Source organism: Pelobates fuscus, chromosome 9, assembly GCF_036172605.1.
Source record: "Pelobates fuscus isolate aPelFus1 chromosome 9, aPelFus1.pri, whole genome shotgun sequence".
In the NCBI taxonomy this organism is placed as follows: Eukaryota; Metazoa; Chordata; class Amphibia; order Anura; family Pelobatidae; genus Pelobates; species Pelobates fuscus.
In genome coordinates this window covers 163786347-163808539 of record NC_086325.1, presented here as the reverse complement: position 1 = coordinate 163808539, position 22193 = coordinate 163786347, and the positions used below count along the sequence as shown (strand labels likewise).

Here is a 22193-nt window from a genome sequence, read left to right as displayed (position 1 = left end):
TGGACATTGGAATAAAACTAAAGAGCCTCCATTTTGTTTAAATGTACATGGGGATTTAGGCCAGAGCGCAGGTTAACGTTCTCTTTATTTTCCTTTTTTAGTTATCTATTATATTTTTAACCTGACTTTTTTGATTTTACCATCTCATAAGAACACGCCAAAAGAATCCTTAGGTAGGGATTATACCACCCAAACGTCATACACCGAGCAGTATAAGCCTGCTCAACATATTGTGAGTACATTTTATATCTTCTTTTAACTTATATTCCAGTTAAACAGAGAGCACTATATATTTTATCTTTTTATTTTCGGCTGAAATCACTGTTGGATCACTGTTACTCCATTTATCCTTGAGTGGGGATAATTCCACTTCACACATTTCATACCAGAGCTGGATTTTAGCTCTGGGAATTGTGAGTAATAATTATATACTCTCATTTATCCATTTGTATTTACGTACTGTACCATCGGATTCCTTTTCTGTTCTTCTCTCCATATGGCGCACTGAAAAATTCAACCTACACCTGAGACGAAAATACTGTTGTCCTACAAGAACCTCTCTCACTGTGGACTATTATTCTGGACTTTATTTGTAACTATTTTTATGCTTATTTTTTAGACATATTCTTCTGTATTAAAGGCCAACCCTTTCTTTTATTTTTATTGTTCTATTTTAACTATTTATAAGGGTTTGGAGGGTATTCCCTTGTTTATAGGTGTGCTGCCCATTATATATATTTTCATATTTGTGGCACATTAGCGCTGATCCAATTTTGACTTTTTTTCTATTCACACTGTCATACAAACACAGACATACAGTCATACAGAAACACACAGACATTGTCATACAGAGACATACAGATATAGACATACAGTCATACAGAGACATAGACAGTGTTATACAGAGACATAAAGACACAGACATACAGTTATACAGAGACATAGACAAAGTCATACAGAGACAAAGACACAGGCATACCGAGACATATGGACACAGTCACACAAAGACATACAGATGTAATCATACAGAAACACACAAACAAATGCATACAGAGACAGACATACAGTCAAACAGAGACATAGAGAGACAGGCATACAGAGACAAACATACATAGACATACCTACATAAACATACAGGCATACAGAGACAGACGTACAGTCATACAGAGTTATACAGACACAGGCATACAGATACATACATACATACATAGACATACAGGCATACAGAAACATACAGTCTCAATGACATACTTACATCTGTACATTTAGGTACCTGGGAAGCATGCTCTCTGTTGGCTCTGTGTATTCCCATACTGCAGCCCAGCCCCATCACTGGGTACTATTATACCCACAGGGAGCAGGGATATGGTGTAATTCATATCCCCGCCCCTCCACGCAGCTCACAGCATACACCATGGTAGGAGGAAAGGCTGCGCAGAGGGTAGGAGCCTGGGCTCATGAACGATAGAAGGCTGGGCTGTGCAGGCGGTAGGAGGCTTTATCTCCTGTGCTTCCTTATAGTAGCGCTGGTCCTGTGTGCATGTATCTGCCTGTAATGTATTGTGTTTGAATTTGTGAGTACAGTGAGTGTATTCAGCTGTGCTAATGGATGCAGGGTCAAATAAAATGTTAATAGTGGTTAGCATGAAGTGGGGGTTTAAGATTAGAGAGGGGTCATTTCACAGTTACATTACATGGGACATTTAGTAGTAAGAGGTTTAAAAGCTTGAGAGGGGTTAAAATTGTTATATACGTGGTGCTCGTGATTATTGGGTTTAAGGTTAGAGAGGGGATACATTTAATATTCAGGTAACAGAGCACCACAGCAATAATGTGTGTAGAAATCAGTCTGGGTAAATAAGATACATTGTTCTTGTTCTAAATTACATTTTAGTTGTATAAATTGTTATTAGTAAGTCACCTAAAATTTCTCAAAATAGCCCCGACCCTGGCCACACCCTCGCACACAACCCTAAAATGAAAGTGTCCCTCTTTGTCCCTTTGAGATGTTGGGAGGTGTGCCCCTGAAGACAAGCTGCCACTGATTTCCTACAGTCCCCTTCCTGCCACCAGAGAGATCGTAGACTTGGTGTTTTTGGACAAGATTATTCCACTGACAGTTGCCACACTGCTGGAACGTATATATTTGAGACATGTGACTGTTATACACATTGGGAAATCCATTACCAACGTTACTATTAAAAAGGCTCAATTCTCAAAAAAAAAAAATCAATACATTTGTGAGACATAAAAATTAAACCATCGTCACCCACACAGAAGGACTAAGGAAGGAATAAGCCAGAGATGTACAAAGTTAAAATGGATTTAGGCATAATGACCGAATGCACCTTGTTTATAGGTTTTATTAATATTGTAATAGTACATAACATTTTACAAATAATACTGTCATCTTTGACATAAATAAAAATTAGATGTATGATAAGGACTATACAGCATTGCACACAACCGATTCTATATGTTTTTATTCTCACATCTAAATCCAGATGGAACCCATTAGAGAATGAGTAGGAGACCATCATCCTCACAGCATTGGATCCTGGTTCCATGAAGGGGCAGTCGACATCAGCGACCGATGAGACACCACAACTTCCTTCATAGATGTCTTCTCATATGGCTGCATAGTGTGATAGTCTCCTTACTCGCCAATCTTAACTGAAAAAAGTATATTAATCGACTCCCTGGGCAGACATTTGCAGTGTATGGTGCATAGTAATTAGAATGTATTTTTTTTTTTTTAGAATTCTGCCAGCAGATGCCTCCATAGGACAGTTACTGGTTAATATGTAATAACAACCTAAGCCCAATGCATAGTATCTATTTCCTAATTCTTTGCTATCACACTGGGATACAGTTTACAACTCCAGGGAGGGTATTCTAACTTTCCTTCACAATAACCAGCAACTAGTTACGAATCACTACGATATAATCTTTCAATGTAGGGTAATAACTGCTTGATCCAAGGATAAATCTGACTGCCATTCTGGGGTCAAGAAGGAATTTTTTTGTGATTGTGCTGATAGGAGCTTTTGTAGATGCCCCTTCTATGGAAACCCATTGGTGGGATGGCAGTTGTTTGGTCCACTCGTATATTCTTACTAGGTGGGTGGCTTTATGATATGTTTCTATGTTAGGTAGACCTATCCCCCCTTCTCTTCTAGTTTGTGTTAGGAGAGAATATGCCAGTCTGGGGTGGGCGTTTTTCCATAGGTATTGTGAGAAGGCGTTCTTGATGTTAATAAAAAACTTTTTAGGGATGGTTATAGGAAGGGCTTGGAGGAGGTAGAGAATACGAGGGAGAATATTCATTTTTAGGACATTTAATTTACCAAACCAGTTGTGTTGTAAATTGTTCCATTTGGACAGATCTCTATTTATATTCGTCATTAGTGGTGGAAAGTTAAGATTGTAGGTCTGAGACAGGTGTCGAGGAATTTGTATGCCCAGGTATTTAATTGAGACTGTTGCCCAAGAGAAATGGAATTCGTTTTTAAGCTGATTCTCTACTTCTGGTGAAGTTTGAATCGGGAGTAACTCACATTTAGCAAGGTTGTCTTTAAAATTTGAGAGTTTTCCGTAATCCTGCATCTCTTGGAGAATATGAGGGATGGATTGTATAGGGTTTTTGACCGAAAATAAAATATCGTCGGCGAAGGCCGATACCTTGTACTCTGAGGTGTCTATTTTTATTCCTTGAATTAGGGGGTTGTCCCGTATACCCTGTAAGAATGGTTCTAGCTTTAGGATGAAAAGTAAGGGTGAAAGAGGGCATCCTTGACGGGTGCCGTTTGTTATTGTAAACGGGGTGGAGAGTTGCCCATTGATGCGCAGTCTGGCTGTTGGTTTGGAGTATATGGCTGACATCCAGTCCAGCCATCTAGGTCCAAACCCCAATGCCCTCAGCGTTGTCAGCATAAAGGACCAATCAACTCTATCAAATGCCTTCTCGGCGTCTATAGCCAAGAGGGCACTTTGACAGACCTCCTGTTTAGCCCAGTGAATCAGGTTTAGAATTTTTGTAGTATTATTTTTTGCCTCTCTGTTTGGTACAAAGCCAGCTTGATCTGGATGGATCAAGTCTCCGCCCAGACTTTCTGTGGCTGTCCAATCACAGACTTCCCAACGCAGCTCAATGAGAAGTCTTTGCAAGGGAGATCTTGTAGGCAACCGCAGCCTCTTGAGTTTAGCTTTATGGAGCTAAACAAACAAGGAATTAACAGGGCCAGTTAATTTATAAAAGTGAAAATGTCTATTGAAATCTGCACTTTTTGTAAAATGAAAAAATACACTACAAAAAAACACTATTCACACATAAAGCACTTCAGCAAGCTAAACTGCTCTAGGGGTCTAGAATATCACTCTAATAATTTTATCACCACCCCCTTGCCTTAATTTATAACCCAGATCTTTCAAGAGAATTAATTAATTAATTAATGTTTGCAGAAATAGCCAAACTGGTGAAAAAAAAAATCCAACTATTATTTTTTTTTAGTTTGGCTATTCAGCATAAATGTGTCATTCTGCTGTTAACTCTCCACAGTTCTCCATTTATGTAATAAATTCCTTGGAGTTATCAATTGTATATGCTAGGGAATTTTGTAAATATCGTGTTAAGCATTTTTTTTATTATTATTGATTTGAAATAATACAATTATTGAACTGATTAATATTTTTTCATTCTACTCCTTTTTGAGTCACGGTTGAAATTTTGTAGCACTTAAATCTTTTTTGTTTCAATATAAATCCAACAACCCTCGGGCCTCATCTCACACTCAGTGAAGCTCTACATTTAAAATCCTGCAGCAAATCCAACAACCCTCAGGTATTGACTGAAGCTTGCAAGATACTCCACTCCATTTATTCTTGCATTGCTACCATATTATCACGTGTTACTATAGATTTGTTACCATTTATACCTGTAGTTTGCCACTGTAATTTTCTGTGCATGCAGTTTGCATCATTGTCATTTAATGTTTCTGACCAATATTTCATGTAGACAGTTACTCATATTTTGGGTGACCGAATTTGGTTGCTAAACCTTTCAATAGTATATAACACATAGCTACTCTACCACCTCCCTCCACTTTCCTATTCTCCTCCCATCTGTAAATATCTTCATATAATTGTATAACACTCATACTCAGTGGAGTGCTCTGCATTTTACTTTTCCTCACCACTCATTTACGTTGTTTCTTAATCTGTATTTTCTGTCCCCAGTATAGACATGGTCATCACCATTTTTTAAAAACTGACACCCTTTACCCCGATAACCTTCATCAACTATGACAGGAATCAAATGTATTTTTCTAGAGATTGTGTTTAATAATAAAGTTGGGTATAACTGTACATGAATATATTTGTAATATTCTCAGAACATAATTAAATAATTAAACTGTTATTCAATAAATTCAATCAAAATAAATTGAATATAAAATAAAATCTGCTAATCATATGAAAAATATAGAGAATTAAATACAATATTATGAGTATAATATAAACTGTGTGATGGTATTGTAAATACGAATATCCATTTCACTAATTCCCAGATCATATGAATTTGTTCCCATTAAAATAATACAAATAACAGCTACCAATGTTATTTGCTCAAACGCATGTGATTGCAGTATCATACAAATTAACTGTTTTACATATACTCAGACAAGCAACACACTCTTTGCCTGACAGACAAATGCCTTCACTGATGCATGCACTGACATACACTCACTGACAGAAACACAGTCATTGTCACGCACACTGTTTAACCAACACACATGTTCACAGAAACATACACACTCACAGTTACACACACACACACACACACACACTGATAGACATACACATTCACTAACAGACACACATACACACTCACCAGAAGACATATACTCTAAGTGACAGACACGCATACATACACTGACAGACACACACTCTTAGTGACACACATACATTTACTAACAGACACACACTCTATAAATACTAATTGATATTGTCAGCGCTTAGAAGCTAATCCCCTTAAAATGTAACAAGGGTGCACACATATAAAAATGTATCTAAAAACTGTAACAATAAAAACAGTATATATGTCCCTAAAAAGTCCAAAGTCTGTTCAATTTACATCTAGGTTCCTTTGGGGGAAAGTCCAAATTCCTACTGTAGCAATAGAGGACCCAACGGTGTACTGGAAATTCCTTAAGGCAAAGAGAGACAAAATATAGTGTAACTATTTAACATATATTGCCCCAGTATAAAAAACGATTCTGGCCCTGAAAATTTAAATTCACTTATAATTTTTTTCTTTTAGTTTTTTTATTTGGATTTTAGACATGTGCAATTCGTTTCGCTCCCTGAATGTGAATTTGGCCGAATTTCAAGCAAAACTGACATTCAGATGCTTCCGAATGTCTGAAGTGCCGAATTTCGGAAGTGTGGAACTTCGTCAATTCGGACATTCAGATGCTTCCGAATTGCCGAAGTAGCGAATTTCGGAAGTGCCGAATTGCTGTAGTGCCAAACCAAATCAAATTGCTGAAGTGCCGAAGTACCGAATTGCCAAACCGCCAAAGTCCGAATTACCGAACCAAACTGAATTTTGGAAGTGACGAATTTCAGAAGTGTCGAAGTGCTTCAGATTTCTGAAAAGTGGCAAAACAAGAGATGGAGTGAAAATTACGCAAATTATGACAGGGGCAGGGGTAAGGTTAGTGGTAGGGGTAGGGAGCCCTACAGATGTTCCGAATTGCCAAAGTCCCGAATTTTGTACATGCCAAACCAAAGCAAATTCACAAAGTGCTGAATTGTTAATCTGCCAAATTTTTTTACCTATCCGAATTTCCGAACCTAACTGAATTTTTTGCCCATGCACATCCCTATTGGATTTACAGAATGGGAGTTGTGTTCCATAGCATTCTGAGTGCCGGTTATTGCTCACTGCAGGTGCTCTGAATGGCAACTCCCAAAATGCTTTGTGTCCAGCTAAGCTTGGACAATGGGAGTTTCTGGCATACTCATCACAAGTTATTCTACTAAATCAGGGATTGTGAATAGGTTAACTGAATAGGTAAGTGAAACGTTTAGGCCAGTGCCTGATAATTGGAATAAATGTCTCAAGCTCTGCTGTTTCTTCAGCTCAGCTATTTTGTCCTAAATTTTGCAATTCCCTTTGTATTCACAGCTAAATGACATCAATTCAGTAATAGTTTATTCAGAGCATTTTTAGTTCAAGTTATGTGTAATGATGATGTGTGCCTTTGTACCATAAGCAGGTTAGTATGCAGGACATGACCACTTTCAAGAGGTGAATTAAAGATGATTTCCTGTACCTGGTAAATGATGAGAAGCCGAGAGTGTGGTTTGCAGAGTGGGGGATTGTGATAAAGTTTTCATAGGACCTTGTATGTAGATAGTCAAAATAAGCCATCGAGGGTTTCTACCAACAAATATGATGTATGAAAGATATGAACAGGAATTTGCTGGTAAAGGCAACATAAAAATTAATAATGCCCTGGAGTTCAAAGAGTTAAATCAAGGAGATGGGATAAAAAAAAAAAAAAAAAAAACACCAGTTCCACAGATTGCCTTAGGCACTGTGAACCCATGATAGGATCCTGTTGATTTAAAATGTGTGATCGGAAGCTGGCTGGTATGATGAATTCTAATAAATAGTTTGTTTTCGTCAATCCAGCAATTTCCAAAGACAGGTCTGGCCAGACAATTAGAACGGGAAGCATTAATACAAGGTAAAGCTAAAATCTCTGTCTCCATCCGAAATGATTATTATTTTTCATTCTTTGTGAGTAGTTTATTTTTTCACATGTATAAACTGCATGTTCCGTGATCATATGATCAACTAAATCTTTTTAAAATTTTCAGTAATTCTTCATTAAATTCAAGACAGTAAATTATTCCACATAATAATTTTTTTTTTTTTAAAAAGAGTCAATAGAATATACAAAGATGCATATAAACGTGCAGAATGAAATAAATCCCAATAAAATCAGGGTTGCAAACATTCTGAAGAAATGGTAGCAGGAACCATATACCAGAGATTAACTAGCTTATTCTTCTTCTCATTTATACTTAAACAGTGAATGTATTTATTAACTACATAAATATTTTTGTTCCATCTCTTAATGTCCGAAACTATTCCCAATTCGACCATTTAGACATAGCTGGAAACACTTCTATACGTTATTGAACTTTTATTATTTCTTTGCATTTAGCCATAGGTTTATTTATGGTCAACATACTATATAAAATGTTCAACTTGTGTTAGTCTTTAACTATAGCAACTCTTTCCTTTATAAAAAAAAAAAAATGTACTCATATAAGTTTACTGATTCATATCTAGAATATTTTGTTCCAGATATTCCATATTGTGAACCCGTAATAATTTATTATGGCGACCTAGTTTCTTTTTCCATTTAGTCCGGAAAATCAATAGATTTTCAATGATAAATTCTTATGCTTAACATTTAGCAGATCTCTTTTACAGTCACAACTCTAAACTAAAAACACAACTTCCTTAACTTCCATCAAGTGAGACTCAGTTTTGCACCATTTTTACATTACTAAACTCTTTCCACTGTGTCATATATTTGGTATACAATACTAGCATCATGCAAAGGATGATTAAGACCTTATTTTTGTGCTACAAATATGGTGGAAATTATAATTTGTTTTATCTTGCCAATTACATTTTCTTTTTTTAAACTAGCTAGAATCATATTTAACCATTGTATATAGGCCTAAATGGACAATTCCTAAAAAGATATATCCATTTTGGATAATATATGAGTTTAATACATTAATTCTACCTGTCCAGGCAAGGGGGTCCACATAAATGCCTCAGGGGTGGGGCATAATTGTACTAACATCCATGTTTTGCCCCTATTTGGCAATGTCATGAAAGCATAGTCATTATCACATAAAACGCGCAGGCATGCAAAGAGTTGGGAAACCTGATGCAAAAGCGTGACAGAAGAATCAAATTGTCCTTGTCTGATTTGAGTGTTGCAGTTTCTAATCTGCTTTAATGGTAACACTATTTAATGTACCACATTAGTCATACACCCATGATCAAGGCACTATAACTGAATTATAAAAATGTGTAATCTACATTTTGTGTTACGTGTGGTCACAGTAATACGTGGCATGCACAACACAAGCTAGAGCACCAGATTGCACCAACATCATATTGGACCCACAGCACTTTTCACATCATAGCACCAGATTTCACTTCCTCCAGCACCAGACTGCACACAAAGCTATTGCCATAGCAATATTAGCATGCACAGCAGTTGCCACAATACTAGGAGACACACACAGCACCAGCTATAGCACCATAATGTGCCCACAGAACTAGATGTTGTGGCAACAGTTATGACACAATTAAGATTTCTTAATAGCAACATGAGTAGATTAATTTCTAAAGGAGTTACATGCAAAGTTACAAACAATTCCTCTAGAATTTAATTCAGTCATATCCACATAGATGCATTTTTAAACAATGTTACAGGAGACGTTCAGAGTTCAGCTAGAAATTCATTAACACAGAATGCAACACAGAGCGTTGCAGCTTAAAGTCCTAAAAATCTTAGATGCTATCAGTCTGAATCACACTCAGTTAACTCACTCACTGCTGGCTACAATTCTCACAGGCTAAACACTTTAATATTGCAACTAAAAAAAAAACCACAATATGTCTTACAAAAATAGTTAATTTAACCATTCCTTCAACCCAGTAACCAAAATAAAAATTTAAACAAGTGTTTACACTGCAGATTATTAACTTTTCTGATTAAAGATTAACTATCCCTAAATTCAGATAGGTTAATATATCTGGATAGCTTTGTCGGGAGTGGCCTTTTATAGCAGAACTTGATTTCATGTTCTATAGGTGAGAGTTGGAGGTAACTAGTGGCTAGAGAGGCCACTAGAGGCAAGAAACAGGTACTGGAATTTAAAAGAACAGTATTAAATGGAAAAAGTCGTTCTTCTACTGATCGTCTTATAGACTTATAGTCTTATAAACTTTGATCAACAGATGGTGTTATAGCATCTCAAGAATTTCTTATTACGAATTCCAACTACCACTTCGTATAAGGGGTTAATTGAATTTTGTGATGCAAATGCTGTCAAATATATTATCTTTGTGGGTACCTTTCCTTAAAGTAGCTCTCAAGCTTCAAAAGAGTTTTTTTAGACTTGCAGTCTACTTTTTGGGCCATAAAGTATATTTTTGACGCATCTGGACTTTGTTTCAACTTTCTCTTACAAATGTTTCTTGTAGAAATCCACATTAAATTTAAAAAAATAAAATTAATTACTTTGGTAATATCTCTTTCTGGTAATCCTGTGTCTGTTTTTTTCAGTCACACTGTCTTATTTTGTGGGCTATGTGTCTATTAGTAATATGTGGCACATGTGATATATATTCCTGCCTTTTACACACATTCAGCTAATATTAGTTTAACAATATTTCATTTCATTCATTAAGATTTTATTTATGAATATTCAATATTGTTAACATGGTACCATTTGTATATGATTAAACATAATTATAGTTAATATATATCTGATAAATATATATGTGTGGGCTGGGCTCTTAATCCTCTTTGTTATAAACACTTACGTTTCTTGTGAGAAGAAACCTTATCTCTGGTCAGTGTTTACTTTAGTCGTATTCCTTTGGTCATTCAGTGAATAGAGCTAGAGAAATAAATGTGCCTGTGTTTTGCATTTTGTTAAAAAATTGGGTCACATCTGCTAAGTGCTGACTTTCCAGTATGCAGTTTTTATTTTACTCTTATCACAAAATGCCTGACAGTAAAAAAACCTGACATTGTGTATCTTATCCCCAATTTCCCCCTGGTGTATTACATTCCCCTTGTGTGTCTTCTGCATTTCCCTTTTGTGTTTTACTTCCAATTTAGCCCCTTATGTCTCTTACTTCTCTCATCGACTTTGTGTGTCTCTTTCTCCCCCCAGCCCCTTTGTGTGTTATTGTCCCTTTCTCGTTTTTGTCTTCTTAACTACTTTTAAAATGTTAATTATGCATCTGAAATTATTGTAAGAGGATCTTGCTGGTATAAATCCAATTTCATCTTTATGACTTACTGTTGGGATGACCTGTTTCAATCTCCCAGCTAATACAGAATCAAAAATCTTTCTATCTTCATTTTATCAGTGAAATGGGTCTATATTTTTTTAGGATTTTCATTCGATTTTAAAATAGGTAAATATCTGCTATTAGGCACGTACTTTCTCTACAAAATTCAGTGAACATATAAGTTACATGTCTACAAATACTTCTGGAGAAAATGTCATAAAAGATTTCTTGGAATCCATCCGGACATGGAGTTTTTTTTTTTTTAATTCTAGTTATAGCTTGTAAAACTTCTGTTTCTACAATAGGCTTATTGAGGTAATTTTTTTTTTTTTTTATTCCTAGATGTGGAAAATCACCTATTTCTCTATTCTCATTTGATACTAATTTAAGATTCATTTTATTTCTTGTTTGATGTTACAGAGCTTAAACCTTCCAATACGTTTGTAACAGATAAAGAAATAAAAACGTGGTAAAGGCTCATTTGTTTGGGTTGAGCACCCCATCCCTCCACTATAGGTGCCCCTTTGAAGGTGTCCACAGTAAAACATAACTTGTACTGGAGATAGAACAAGCATTATAAGCAGCATGTATTGCAAAATTAGTGTGGCACTCACTGATATTGGGGCACTGTGTTATTGTGGTGGGCTTAACATGGTATATGGTGTAACTAAATTACCATATTTATTTTCTATGTTTGTTAATTTGAAGTAGCCTTGTAAAATGTAAAACTGTATTTTTTGTGTGTGCTATTCCTTAATTTGAAGCATGTTTGTCGGTAGGTTTGTTTATGATATAGTATGTAATTTAATAATATACTTACATTTACCTTTGTATCTGTGTACATATTTTATCTCTATGTCTATACAATTTTTATTAAATTTTTTCTTCTGTCTTATATTGCACTTGTATTATATTAAAAATGTCAATAAAGATATATATATATATTTAAATAAATTATATAGTATCAATATAAATGACCAATATAAGACTGAAGATAACAGATGTCTTGATAACTAGTTTTTCTCCCACATCCGTTCATGCCGTCACAAAATGAAAAATACAGCCAGATAGTCTTGCAAATTGGAAAAAATATTTTTTTCACAAAAATCTTGTGTTTTGGATAGTGGAAAGGGAAAAAGAGGACAAACGTATGGAGTTGCATATAAAATAAATATATAGTTAAGTGTCGTATTTCTGTAGAAAAACTATTTCTTGAATCATCAGGTCATTAGTGAATGTAACAATATTTTATATATTCAGGGTTATTTATTAAAGTGAATTTAAAATTTAAGGCCAAAATAACTGACTTGGATAACTTCACATTTTTCCACTTTGAATTTAGTTTGCATTCCCAACAATTCTCACTGTAGCTAATGACTCTGTATATGTCAGTTTTTTGAAGCAGCCCTTCTCAGAAGGACAAATAATGGTCAGTCTTTCTTGCTGTACACAGTGTGTGTGTCTTTATAAACCTCCAGTTGAATACATTATGAATGCAGGTCAGCAGTGATATATGATTTAAAATATATTAAACTGATATATTAGAAATGTCAAACACATCTAACTATCACAACCTTTCCTCTTGTAGATTGTCCTGATGGAAGCTGCAACTCTCAAACATTATCACGATGAGGAGTTTGACCCTCAAATGCTGGTAAAAATGTACATTAGTGAAGATAAAACACATACGAAAGAGGAACTATTGGAATATCCAATGAAAGTTGTTTATGAACTATGCTCCACAGGTGGGTGCAATGCTAAAAAATACACATGTGAGATATTAATATCATCTGTCATAGTAAAATGCATGGCTCTCCTGATTGTCTGTTGGGCCCAGTATCCAAAATCAGATATGTACACTATTCAATGTTTGCTGTAATCAGTTTATATGTGTGGCAAACCTAGCCACTTCAGACTACAGAACTGTGACTCTAAAGGTTGTCCTAAACCCTGCTGCCCTATTCTGTTGCCCTATTCTGTTTTAATGTACTTTGCATTCTGTATTGAAATGTATGTAATCCCTATAGCATTCGTATGCTAGCAGCCGAAAGCCGCTAGCATGTACATGGTTGTAATTGCATGTAATCCCTATAGCATTCGTATGCTAGCAGCCGAAAGCCGCCAGCATGTACATGGTTGTTTCACGAACAGCAACTTTACCGGCTGTTCGTGAAACTAACTAAGTACCGAACCCAAGCCCACACACGGAGAGTCGTGTGGCACCAATTACCAGATTGCAACATTGTTGCAATCGGTAGTTAAGTGCTTTCCTGGGTGGCCGGCGTTCGACTACCGACCACGCGGTAGTTGGCCATCTTGGTTCCTTTGTCTCCCCAGCGGTGTTTGGTTGTCGAGCGCCTGGAACTGAAAACGGCTACTCGACGGCACGAACACCGCTGTACTTCCAGGCCGTTCGGGAGCTCCGGTCTTCTCCTATTGTGGTTCCCCATCGGTGTTCGGTACTTTCAAACTAACTTAATAAGAAAGTGTATTTCGTGCGGCGTTCGGTTGTTTTAGCTGGGATCTGAGCGGTATTCACACGAAATGTGCACCCAGACCCCAGCTATCAACCGAACATCAGTTTGTCAGAATAACATGAATATTGTACAAGTGGTGAATTTAAATGTAAAATGCCGGTTCTGCTGCACGGAGGGATAATCCACTTTACGGTATATTCCAGTGGGAGTATCCCTCTCGTGACGCAGTGCCTGATGGGAGAAATGCTCCAAATGTTAAGTCCCCAATGTAGTCCCTTACTGTATTACCCCTGCTATGTCAGTAAGGAAACCCCTTGCATGGGGACCTGCATAAATACTGGAAGCTGAGAATAAAGACCTCAGTTGACTCCCAGAACTGTGTTTCGTCCGGTTACTGGGGGATTTGGGATATTGCCTTACTTTTCAGTGCTGACTGTGGATTACCCTTTAATACCAACGGAGATCATGGGATTTAATATTGCCGCTCCGCTACAATATGATTTGTCCTGATTTGTTACAAATGTAACCTTTATAATAATCACAGTCTCAGGTTTGCCCAAAGTATCCTACACTGGTCCTAGTAAGACACCTTAATCATTAGCAAGACTGTAAAACCAAACTTTGTGATACTATAACCCTGCTGTACAAATAAGTGCAGTGCTGGATTTGCCACTGAGGCCAGAGTTTTGGTCCCCCTGGCCCAAGGTAAGCATTAGGGAGGGGGAAATTTTTTTATACAGTCCCTGTCGCCCCACTACATCAACTGTCCACCCACTACTGCCCCCTTCACCACACTACACCTCTTTTCTTCTCAGTATAGTCCCATGTCACCCATCTGCAGGTTCTGTCACCCCAGCATATCCCATGTCACCACACCCTAGCCCTTGTCACCTCACCACAGTATAGTTTGTCACCTCACTATAGCGCATGTCACCCCACTACAGCCACTGTCACCCCATTATAGTCCCTATCATTGCACTATAGCACCTGTCACTCCACTATAGCTCATCATCCCACTACAGTCCCTGTGACCCCACTTTAACCACTATCCACTACACAAAAGTCCCTATCCTCTTAATATAGCCCCTTTTCCTTCCCTTTTGCCCCTATAACCCATTACAACCCCCATCACGCCATAATACACACTATTCACCACACAATAGTCCCTAACTTCCACTTCAGCCCCAATCCTCCATTGTAGGCCTTATCCCACTACTACAGCCCCTATCCCCCATCTAAGGCCACTATCCTCCCCACTAATATTCTCTCCACCATAGCCCCTATCTCACCCACGGTAGTCCCTATTTTCCCCAATATGACCCCTATCTCCATGCCATAGCCACTACCCCCACACCATAGTTCCTATCCCCCACTATAAGCCTAATACTTCCACTACAGAACCCTACTTCCCCACTACATTCTCTTTAGCCCCACTCTAGCCATTACCATTCACTAAACCCCCTATTAACCCACTAAAGCACCAAAATAAAACACAATAAGCAACCACCCCAGAAATGCAACCCCACAAGCAGCATTGCAACAAACATACAACCCCACAAACAGCATTACCACAAATCTACAATACCATATGCAGCCTCCACACAGACACACAGATGCATTTGATACAATATTATAATGCAAATTATGTATAAATTATAATGTGAATTGCATAACATAAGGTTATAGATTGGACACCTACCCTAAATAAGAGTTGTCTGGGCTTATCATAAAGTAACAATGATAATTTGGCCCAGTTGGTCTCAATACATATCGTAACGAGAGAATTAAGAAAACCTGAGATGAGTACAGAGCTGGATTGGCTAACAACTGTGAAGAACCACCAATGACAAGCCAGACCGGCACATTTAAAAAACGAAACTAGAAGGAGCAGATCATACCGATTGAGAAAGCCCTCTAGAAGGGTGATAAGACCAGACAACCCTTATTTAGGGTAGGTTTCCAATCTATAACCTTATCGCTCCACTCTCAAGGTTAATTGCTCTTTTGGCTTTTTTCCACTTTCTCTTTGTTTTCATGGTTGTGGTGGGTGAGAGGGATACCCACTAGAGTGTTGCAGCAAAACTCAATTTAACACTATTAACATTTGGGCGCCTTTATCACACAGATTTTTGTATATATTTCTACACAGATAGAAATACTGACATAGATACAGATACACAGACACAGATACAAACACTGACACACATGCAGATACACAGACACATAGATACCAACACTGACTCACATACAGATACAAAGATGCACATACTGACACACATGTAGATACACACACTTATACCCATTCAGATACACAGACATACAAATGCACAAACTAACACATGCACAAACACAGACATGCAGATACAAACACGGACACATATGCAGATACTCAGACACACAGATGAACACACTGACACTCATACAGATACACAGATGCAAACACTGACACACATGCAGATACACCGATGCAACCAGTGATATACATGCAGATACACAGACATATAGATACAAATGCTGACACACATTCAGATACACAGAAACGTCATTTAGCCACCCTACTGTTTTCTACCTTATAGGTACAGGATAGTAACCTCTGTTGGCTAAGGCTATTGGGGGTGAGTTTTCGCTCCTCCTCTCCCTCCTGTGTGGCTCCATGTATGTTAGCTGGGAGGAAGTAAAGACAAAAAGGAATTGAGGGTGTACCCAAAACATGCATTTTGCAGAAAGTAGTGGTGGGCTTAACACAATATGGGCATATGGTGGAACTGAATCCCCATATTTGTTTGTCAAGAGAGATGATTTTTAAAAAGCTTTATAAAATGTAAAAATCTACTTTTATGTGTGTGCTGTTCCTTAATCTGTATTAAGATGGAAGAAAGTGACCAGCTCTCACATACTTCCAGCACTGGCTGCTAATATTAGAGGGGCATTGTTTAAGGACTGTAGCGCACGTCGGGGTCCCTGGAGACACATAACCAATCAGGTGGCCCTAAGTGCTTGAACCGCCCTATGGGCCCTCTCAGCGTCTGGGCCCTGGTGGAGACGCACCAGAGCCACTGGAATGATTGCATAAGGGATAAAAGAGAAAAAAGGTTACACAATACTGAGAACAGGACCATTTATTAAGCATCTGAAGAGATTTGCCACTTTAATAATTATTTTTTTAAAATAACTATTAAAATAATTTGGTAGGCCTATTGGTTAAAATGTTTGCATCTCTGAGTTCTAGATTCATTACCTACCATATGTTTAGCACTTTTCCAAGCATGCACCTGTTTCTCATTCTGAATGTTTTTGAAACATTCATTTCTATATCTTAAGATATAAAGTTATTATTAGTTAGTTGTTTTATTACATAGTTACATAGTTACATAGTTACATAGCTGAAAAGAGACTTGCGTCCATCAAGTTCAGCCTTCCTCACATATGCTTTTGCTGTTGATCCAAAAGAAGGCAAAAAACCCAGTCTGAAGCGCATCCAATTTTGCAACAAACTAGGAAATAAATCCTTCTTGACCCCAAAATAGCAGTCAGATGTCTCCTTGGGTCAAGCAGCTATTTCCCCACTAATTAGAAATTATATCCCTGTATGTTATGTTTTTGCAAGTATTTATCCAATTGCAGTTTAAACATCTGTATGGACTTTGACAAAACCACCTCATCCGTCAATGAATTCCATATCCTTATTGCTCTTACTGTATAAAAAACATTTTCTTTGCCTTAGATGAAATCTCCTTTCTTCTAGCCTAAATGTGTGACCTTGTGTCCTATGTATAGCCCTGTTTATGAATAGATTTCCAGATAAAGGTTTGTACTGGCCCCAAATATATTTGTATAATGTTATCATATCCCCTCTCAGGTGCTGTTTTTCCAAACTAAAGAGATTTAAATTTTTTAACCTTTCTTCATAACTAAAATGCTCCATTCCTTTTATCAATTTTGTATCTCGTCTCTGGACTTTTTCTAGTGCCATGATATCCTTCTTTAGAACAGGTGCCCAAAATTGCACAGCATATTCAAGGTGTGGTCTTACCAGCGATTTATAAAGAGGCAAAATTATATTTTCATCTCGAGAATTTATGCCCCTATTTATACATGACAAAACCTTACTGGCCTTAGCAACGGCAGATTGACATTGCATATTGCTACCTAATTTGTTGTCTATAACAATTCCCAAATCCTTATCATGTGTGGTTATCCCTAGTTCACTACCATTTAGGGTGTAAATTGCTTGTGCATTCTTAACCCCGAAGTGCATTTTTCTACGTTAAATTTCATCTGCCATTTTAGTGCCCAGTCCCCCAATCTATCCAAATCCCTCTGCAGCAAGGCAATATCCTGCTTACATTTTATTATTTTACAAAGTTTTGTGTCATCTGCAAACACTGATACATGGCTTTCAATGCCCATTTCAAGATCATTTATAAATATGTTAAATAGAAGCGGTCCCAAAACAGAACCCTGAGGGACACCACTTACCACTTTTGTCCAGCTTGAAAATTTACCATTTATGACAACTCGTTGTACTCTATCCTTAAGCCAATGTTCTACCCAAGAACAAGAATATTCATCTAGACCAATTTCTTTTAGTTTGAAGACTAACCTATTGTGAGGAACCGTATCAAATGCCTTGGCAAAATTCAAGTAGATCACATCCACTGCAACACCCTGATTTATATTTCTACTTACTTCTTCGTAGAATGCAATTAGGTTAGTTTGACATGACCTATGTTTCATAAAACCATGCTGATTATTACTAATAACACAGTTCTTCCCAATGAATTCCTGAATATTATCCCTTAATAGCCGTTCAAATAATTTCCCAGTCACAGAAGTTAAGCTCACAGGTCTATAATTTCCAGGCAAGGATTTTGAACCCTTTTTAAATATAGGAACAACATCTGCCTTCCTCCAATCCTCCGGTACCGTACCTGAAACAAAAGAATGTTGAAAAATTAAATACAGAGGTTCACTTATTTCCCCACTTAGCTCCTTAAGTACTCGTGGGTGGATACCGTCAGGCCCCGGAGCTTTATTTACATTAATTTTCTTTAATAGCTGTAGCACCTTGTCTCGAGTTATCCAATGACAAGTTATCTGCAAGTTTGTTGCAGCAATCATTTGCATATCTCTTGCCATAGGATCCTCATCAATATATACTGAAGAAAAATAGTTATTTAAAATGTCTGCCTTTTCCTGGTCTTCATTGACTAACAGACCCATCTCTGTTTTCAGTGTACCTACACTTTCATTTTTTGTTTTTTTTAGAATTAATGTACTTGAAAAAAATGTTGGAGTTGGTTTGCATTCTTTGGCTATCAATTTCTCCTTTTCTAGTTTAGCCACTTGAATTGCCTTTTTGCAAGTATTATTGGCTTCCTTATATCTTATATAGGATGCCTCTGATTTGTCCGATTTAAATGCTTTAAAAGCCCTTTTCTTATTTTTAATCTCTTGTTTTACTTCTCTACTAAGCCACATTGGTTTTAATTTGTTTCTTTTATATTTATTACCCAATGGTACATACTGTGAAATGTACCTTTCTAATATTTGTTTGAATAGTTTCCATTTATCCTTAGTGTTTTTATCACTAAGGAGTTTATGCCAGTCGATATGTTGTAGAGCTGCCCTAATCTTACTAAATGTATTTATGTGTCTTTGTTTTTTTGTCTTCTGTCCTATTTATTGTTCTTCAGGAACTGTGAAAGGAGAAACACTGATAGATCTCAGTGGGGGTCCAGATTTAGGTCAACTGCTGGTTGCTGGCAATTTCTATAAAGAGATCACAGTTTTGGAGTCTTCTGTTGCCAGTCAAGAAGAAATACAGAGATGGTTGAATAGGCACCCAGATGCAATAGACTGGTCACATGCTACAAGACTTTTATCTAAGCTGATAGGTGGAAGGTGAGTCAAGATTTTTGTTTAATGAGACCTCCCTTTCCATCCTGTGTGACATGAAACAACTAAAGGGACACCATAGTCACCTGAACAACTACACCCTAATGTAGTTATTCTGGTAAGTATAGTTTGTACCAGCAGACATTTTCATCTAAAAACTGCCTTTTCAGAGAATAGGCAGTGTTTGCATTGTTGCCTAGGGACATCTCCAGTGGCCGTCACTCACACGGCCACTAGAGGTGCTTCCTGGGTGTGCAGCACTAATGTTCAGCATTTCCACGTAATGTTCAGCGTCTCCACTGGAATAAAGGTGAGTTTTTATTCTATTTAAGGGGGGTAAGGGTGGGCGACCACCTAAGTAGGGATTTTTACACTATAGGGTCAGGAATGCATGTTTGTATTCTTTTAATGCAGACTGTCAGTGGCTGTTAAAACATTTATTTGATAGCTATGGAAGTACACACAGTTCACACTTGTACATAGCAGAATTTTTAAAATATATATTAATAATAAAAACATACATATATATTTACTGTCCCTCAATTTTTATTGGTCACTCCTCTCTTTAATCATCTCTTTCTTTGGAACCACGAATCACAAATAAAATAAACATGCACATCCATTGCATGAATAATTTGTTCAGCTGTACGTCCATATAGTGATTTGAAATTATGGAGTTAAGACAACTAACTGATCGCTCTAAATTCAGACAAATTGCTATTCAGCCAAACATGAAGGAAGAAGTCTAGCAAAGAGATTTCAAAAGCATGAGTAGCAAATAAATAAAATAAAAAAATCGTAACATATGTAGTAGACTTGAGTGACACTGAAATTTTAGTTTCCTCTAAATACATTTGTCTGAACCGAATTTCATCAGTTTGTTCATTAGTTTCAATATGAAATTCTGACATTATTTTAGTTTCGGAATTTCATTCGGCCAAATAAAATTCCGATCCATGTCTGTTCTTGCAGCCGTTTAGCAAGTAACTCCCTAGATTGGTACCCTTGTTGGATTGCTATGTTTAAGGGTTCCAAATTAGGGAGCTGTTTAGTAGATTTAGTAGCTCCTTTTTTTTGTATAATTATGGAAATCTCGCAAGGATTAGGGAAGTATCTAGCCGAAAAACTAAAATTCCAAAAACATCTACTTTTTGCAATTTTGGTCTTTCAGACAACGGGGCTAATTCTAAGTAACAATTACTTAGTTTTAGTAAATAAGGGAGGTTAAAGCCAGTGTCTGTTCATTTTTATAAAAAAAAAAAAGAAAAGACAAGCAACTAGGCTGCGAATTTCCAAGCCCCTAATTCAATAAAGGGGGACCTGACCACTATGTTTCAGTGGTGGGGCACTTTATAAAACAGTTACAATTGACTGGGGGTGACATAGTGTCTCCCCATGTCATCACCTGTGCCCCAAGGGCCATTAAACTAAATGGGTAGTCTAACCGTGGAAGCCTATTTAATAATACATGTTTCAGAGAAAGACAAGACCCGGTTAATATTGTTTTTATTTGAAATTTTATATTTGTTTCTAAATTGCCAGGTCCCCCTTTATTGGATTATTGCTGCCCCCTGTTTAGTATACATACTCCAACTTGTGGCATGGCACGTAGGGGCAGGAGGGAGGATTTAATCTCCCTTATACTAATTTGGGAGTCATATTGACCCCCTGTAATTTAGGGTGAGGGTGTACATTGGGGATTAAGGAGCAAAGCGTCTTTCTTAATATTATAAGGAGGAAGCTGTGAGCTGGTAGCTCCCTCCTTGTAATATAAAATGAACAAAATAATAAATTGCATGGACAAAATTTCAACAAGCAATTTGATCTTTGATTTTTGTTTCATCTGTTGTAATTTGCATTTGTCATTCGGACATATGCGCGAATAGCCAAACTTTTGACGAAAACGTATTCATCAGAAAACTAATGCCCATGTCTAATATTTAGCTACCTAAGGCTACTGGACATTTACAATATTTAATTGAAGCTATATATCATAACTAAAATATTTTCTAAATTTTACAGCATATCAACAGAAGAACTGGAAGAGAAAACAAGAAGAGCTATTAAACATTGTCTTCTATGGGATCCAACCAAGGATAACCCGGTGGAACCCGATAATTTGCCTCTGGCAGACACTCTGCTCAGCACCTGGTACCTTGAAGCAGCCTGCAAAGACCATGACAGTTATCGTAACTACTTGAAAAAATTCTTATCTTACTTGAAAGTTGGAGGACATATCATTTTGTTTTATGTCTCAAAATGCACACATTACACCATCCATCAACATCGCTTTTCTACTCTGAACTATGAGAAGGAATTTGTACAAACTGTCTTACTTGACAGTGGCATTGCCATTGAAAGGTCATCATTAAAGAAAAGCAAAGTAGACAGCCACCAAATAAAATATGAAAATGTTGGATATTTTCTAGGCCATAAAGAAAAGCAAGTTTAACCAGCACCGATGCTTCCATTTGAGTTGGGAAAATGATCAATATATCTTATTGTTCTGTATTTTTGTTGTTTAAAGTCAAATTAAAGAAAGAAAAATCTCCAGGTTGGCTATTTATCTATTAACAACGACTCTCGTTGGTTGGGTCAATTCAAATTGGGTGAAGTAAAATGAAAAATATAAATAACTCACTACTCCAGCAAATTATATGTTCTCTACCATTTGGCATGTATCTGACTCCTGAAAT

At 37.0% G+C, this 22193-nt stretch overlaps 1 protein-coding gene across 1 annotated transcript; it reads left to right on the top strand.

Annotated features, from left to right (window-relative positions):
- The first annotated feature begins 12719 nt into the window (after nucleotides 1-12719).
- Nucleotides 12720-21972, top strand: LOC134572631 (nicotinamide N-methyltransferase-like). Its single transcript, XM_063431711.1, has 3 exons — nucleotides 12720-12867; nucleotides 19296-19503; nucleotides 21520-21972. Exons 1-3 carry the CDS (start codon nucleotides 12720-12722, stop codon nucleotides 21947-21949), a joined length of 786 nt encoding a protein of 261 aa, XP_063287781.1. The 3' UTR covers nucleotides 21950-21972.
- The last annotated feature ends 221 nt before the right edge of the window (nucleotides 21973-22193 follow it).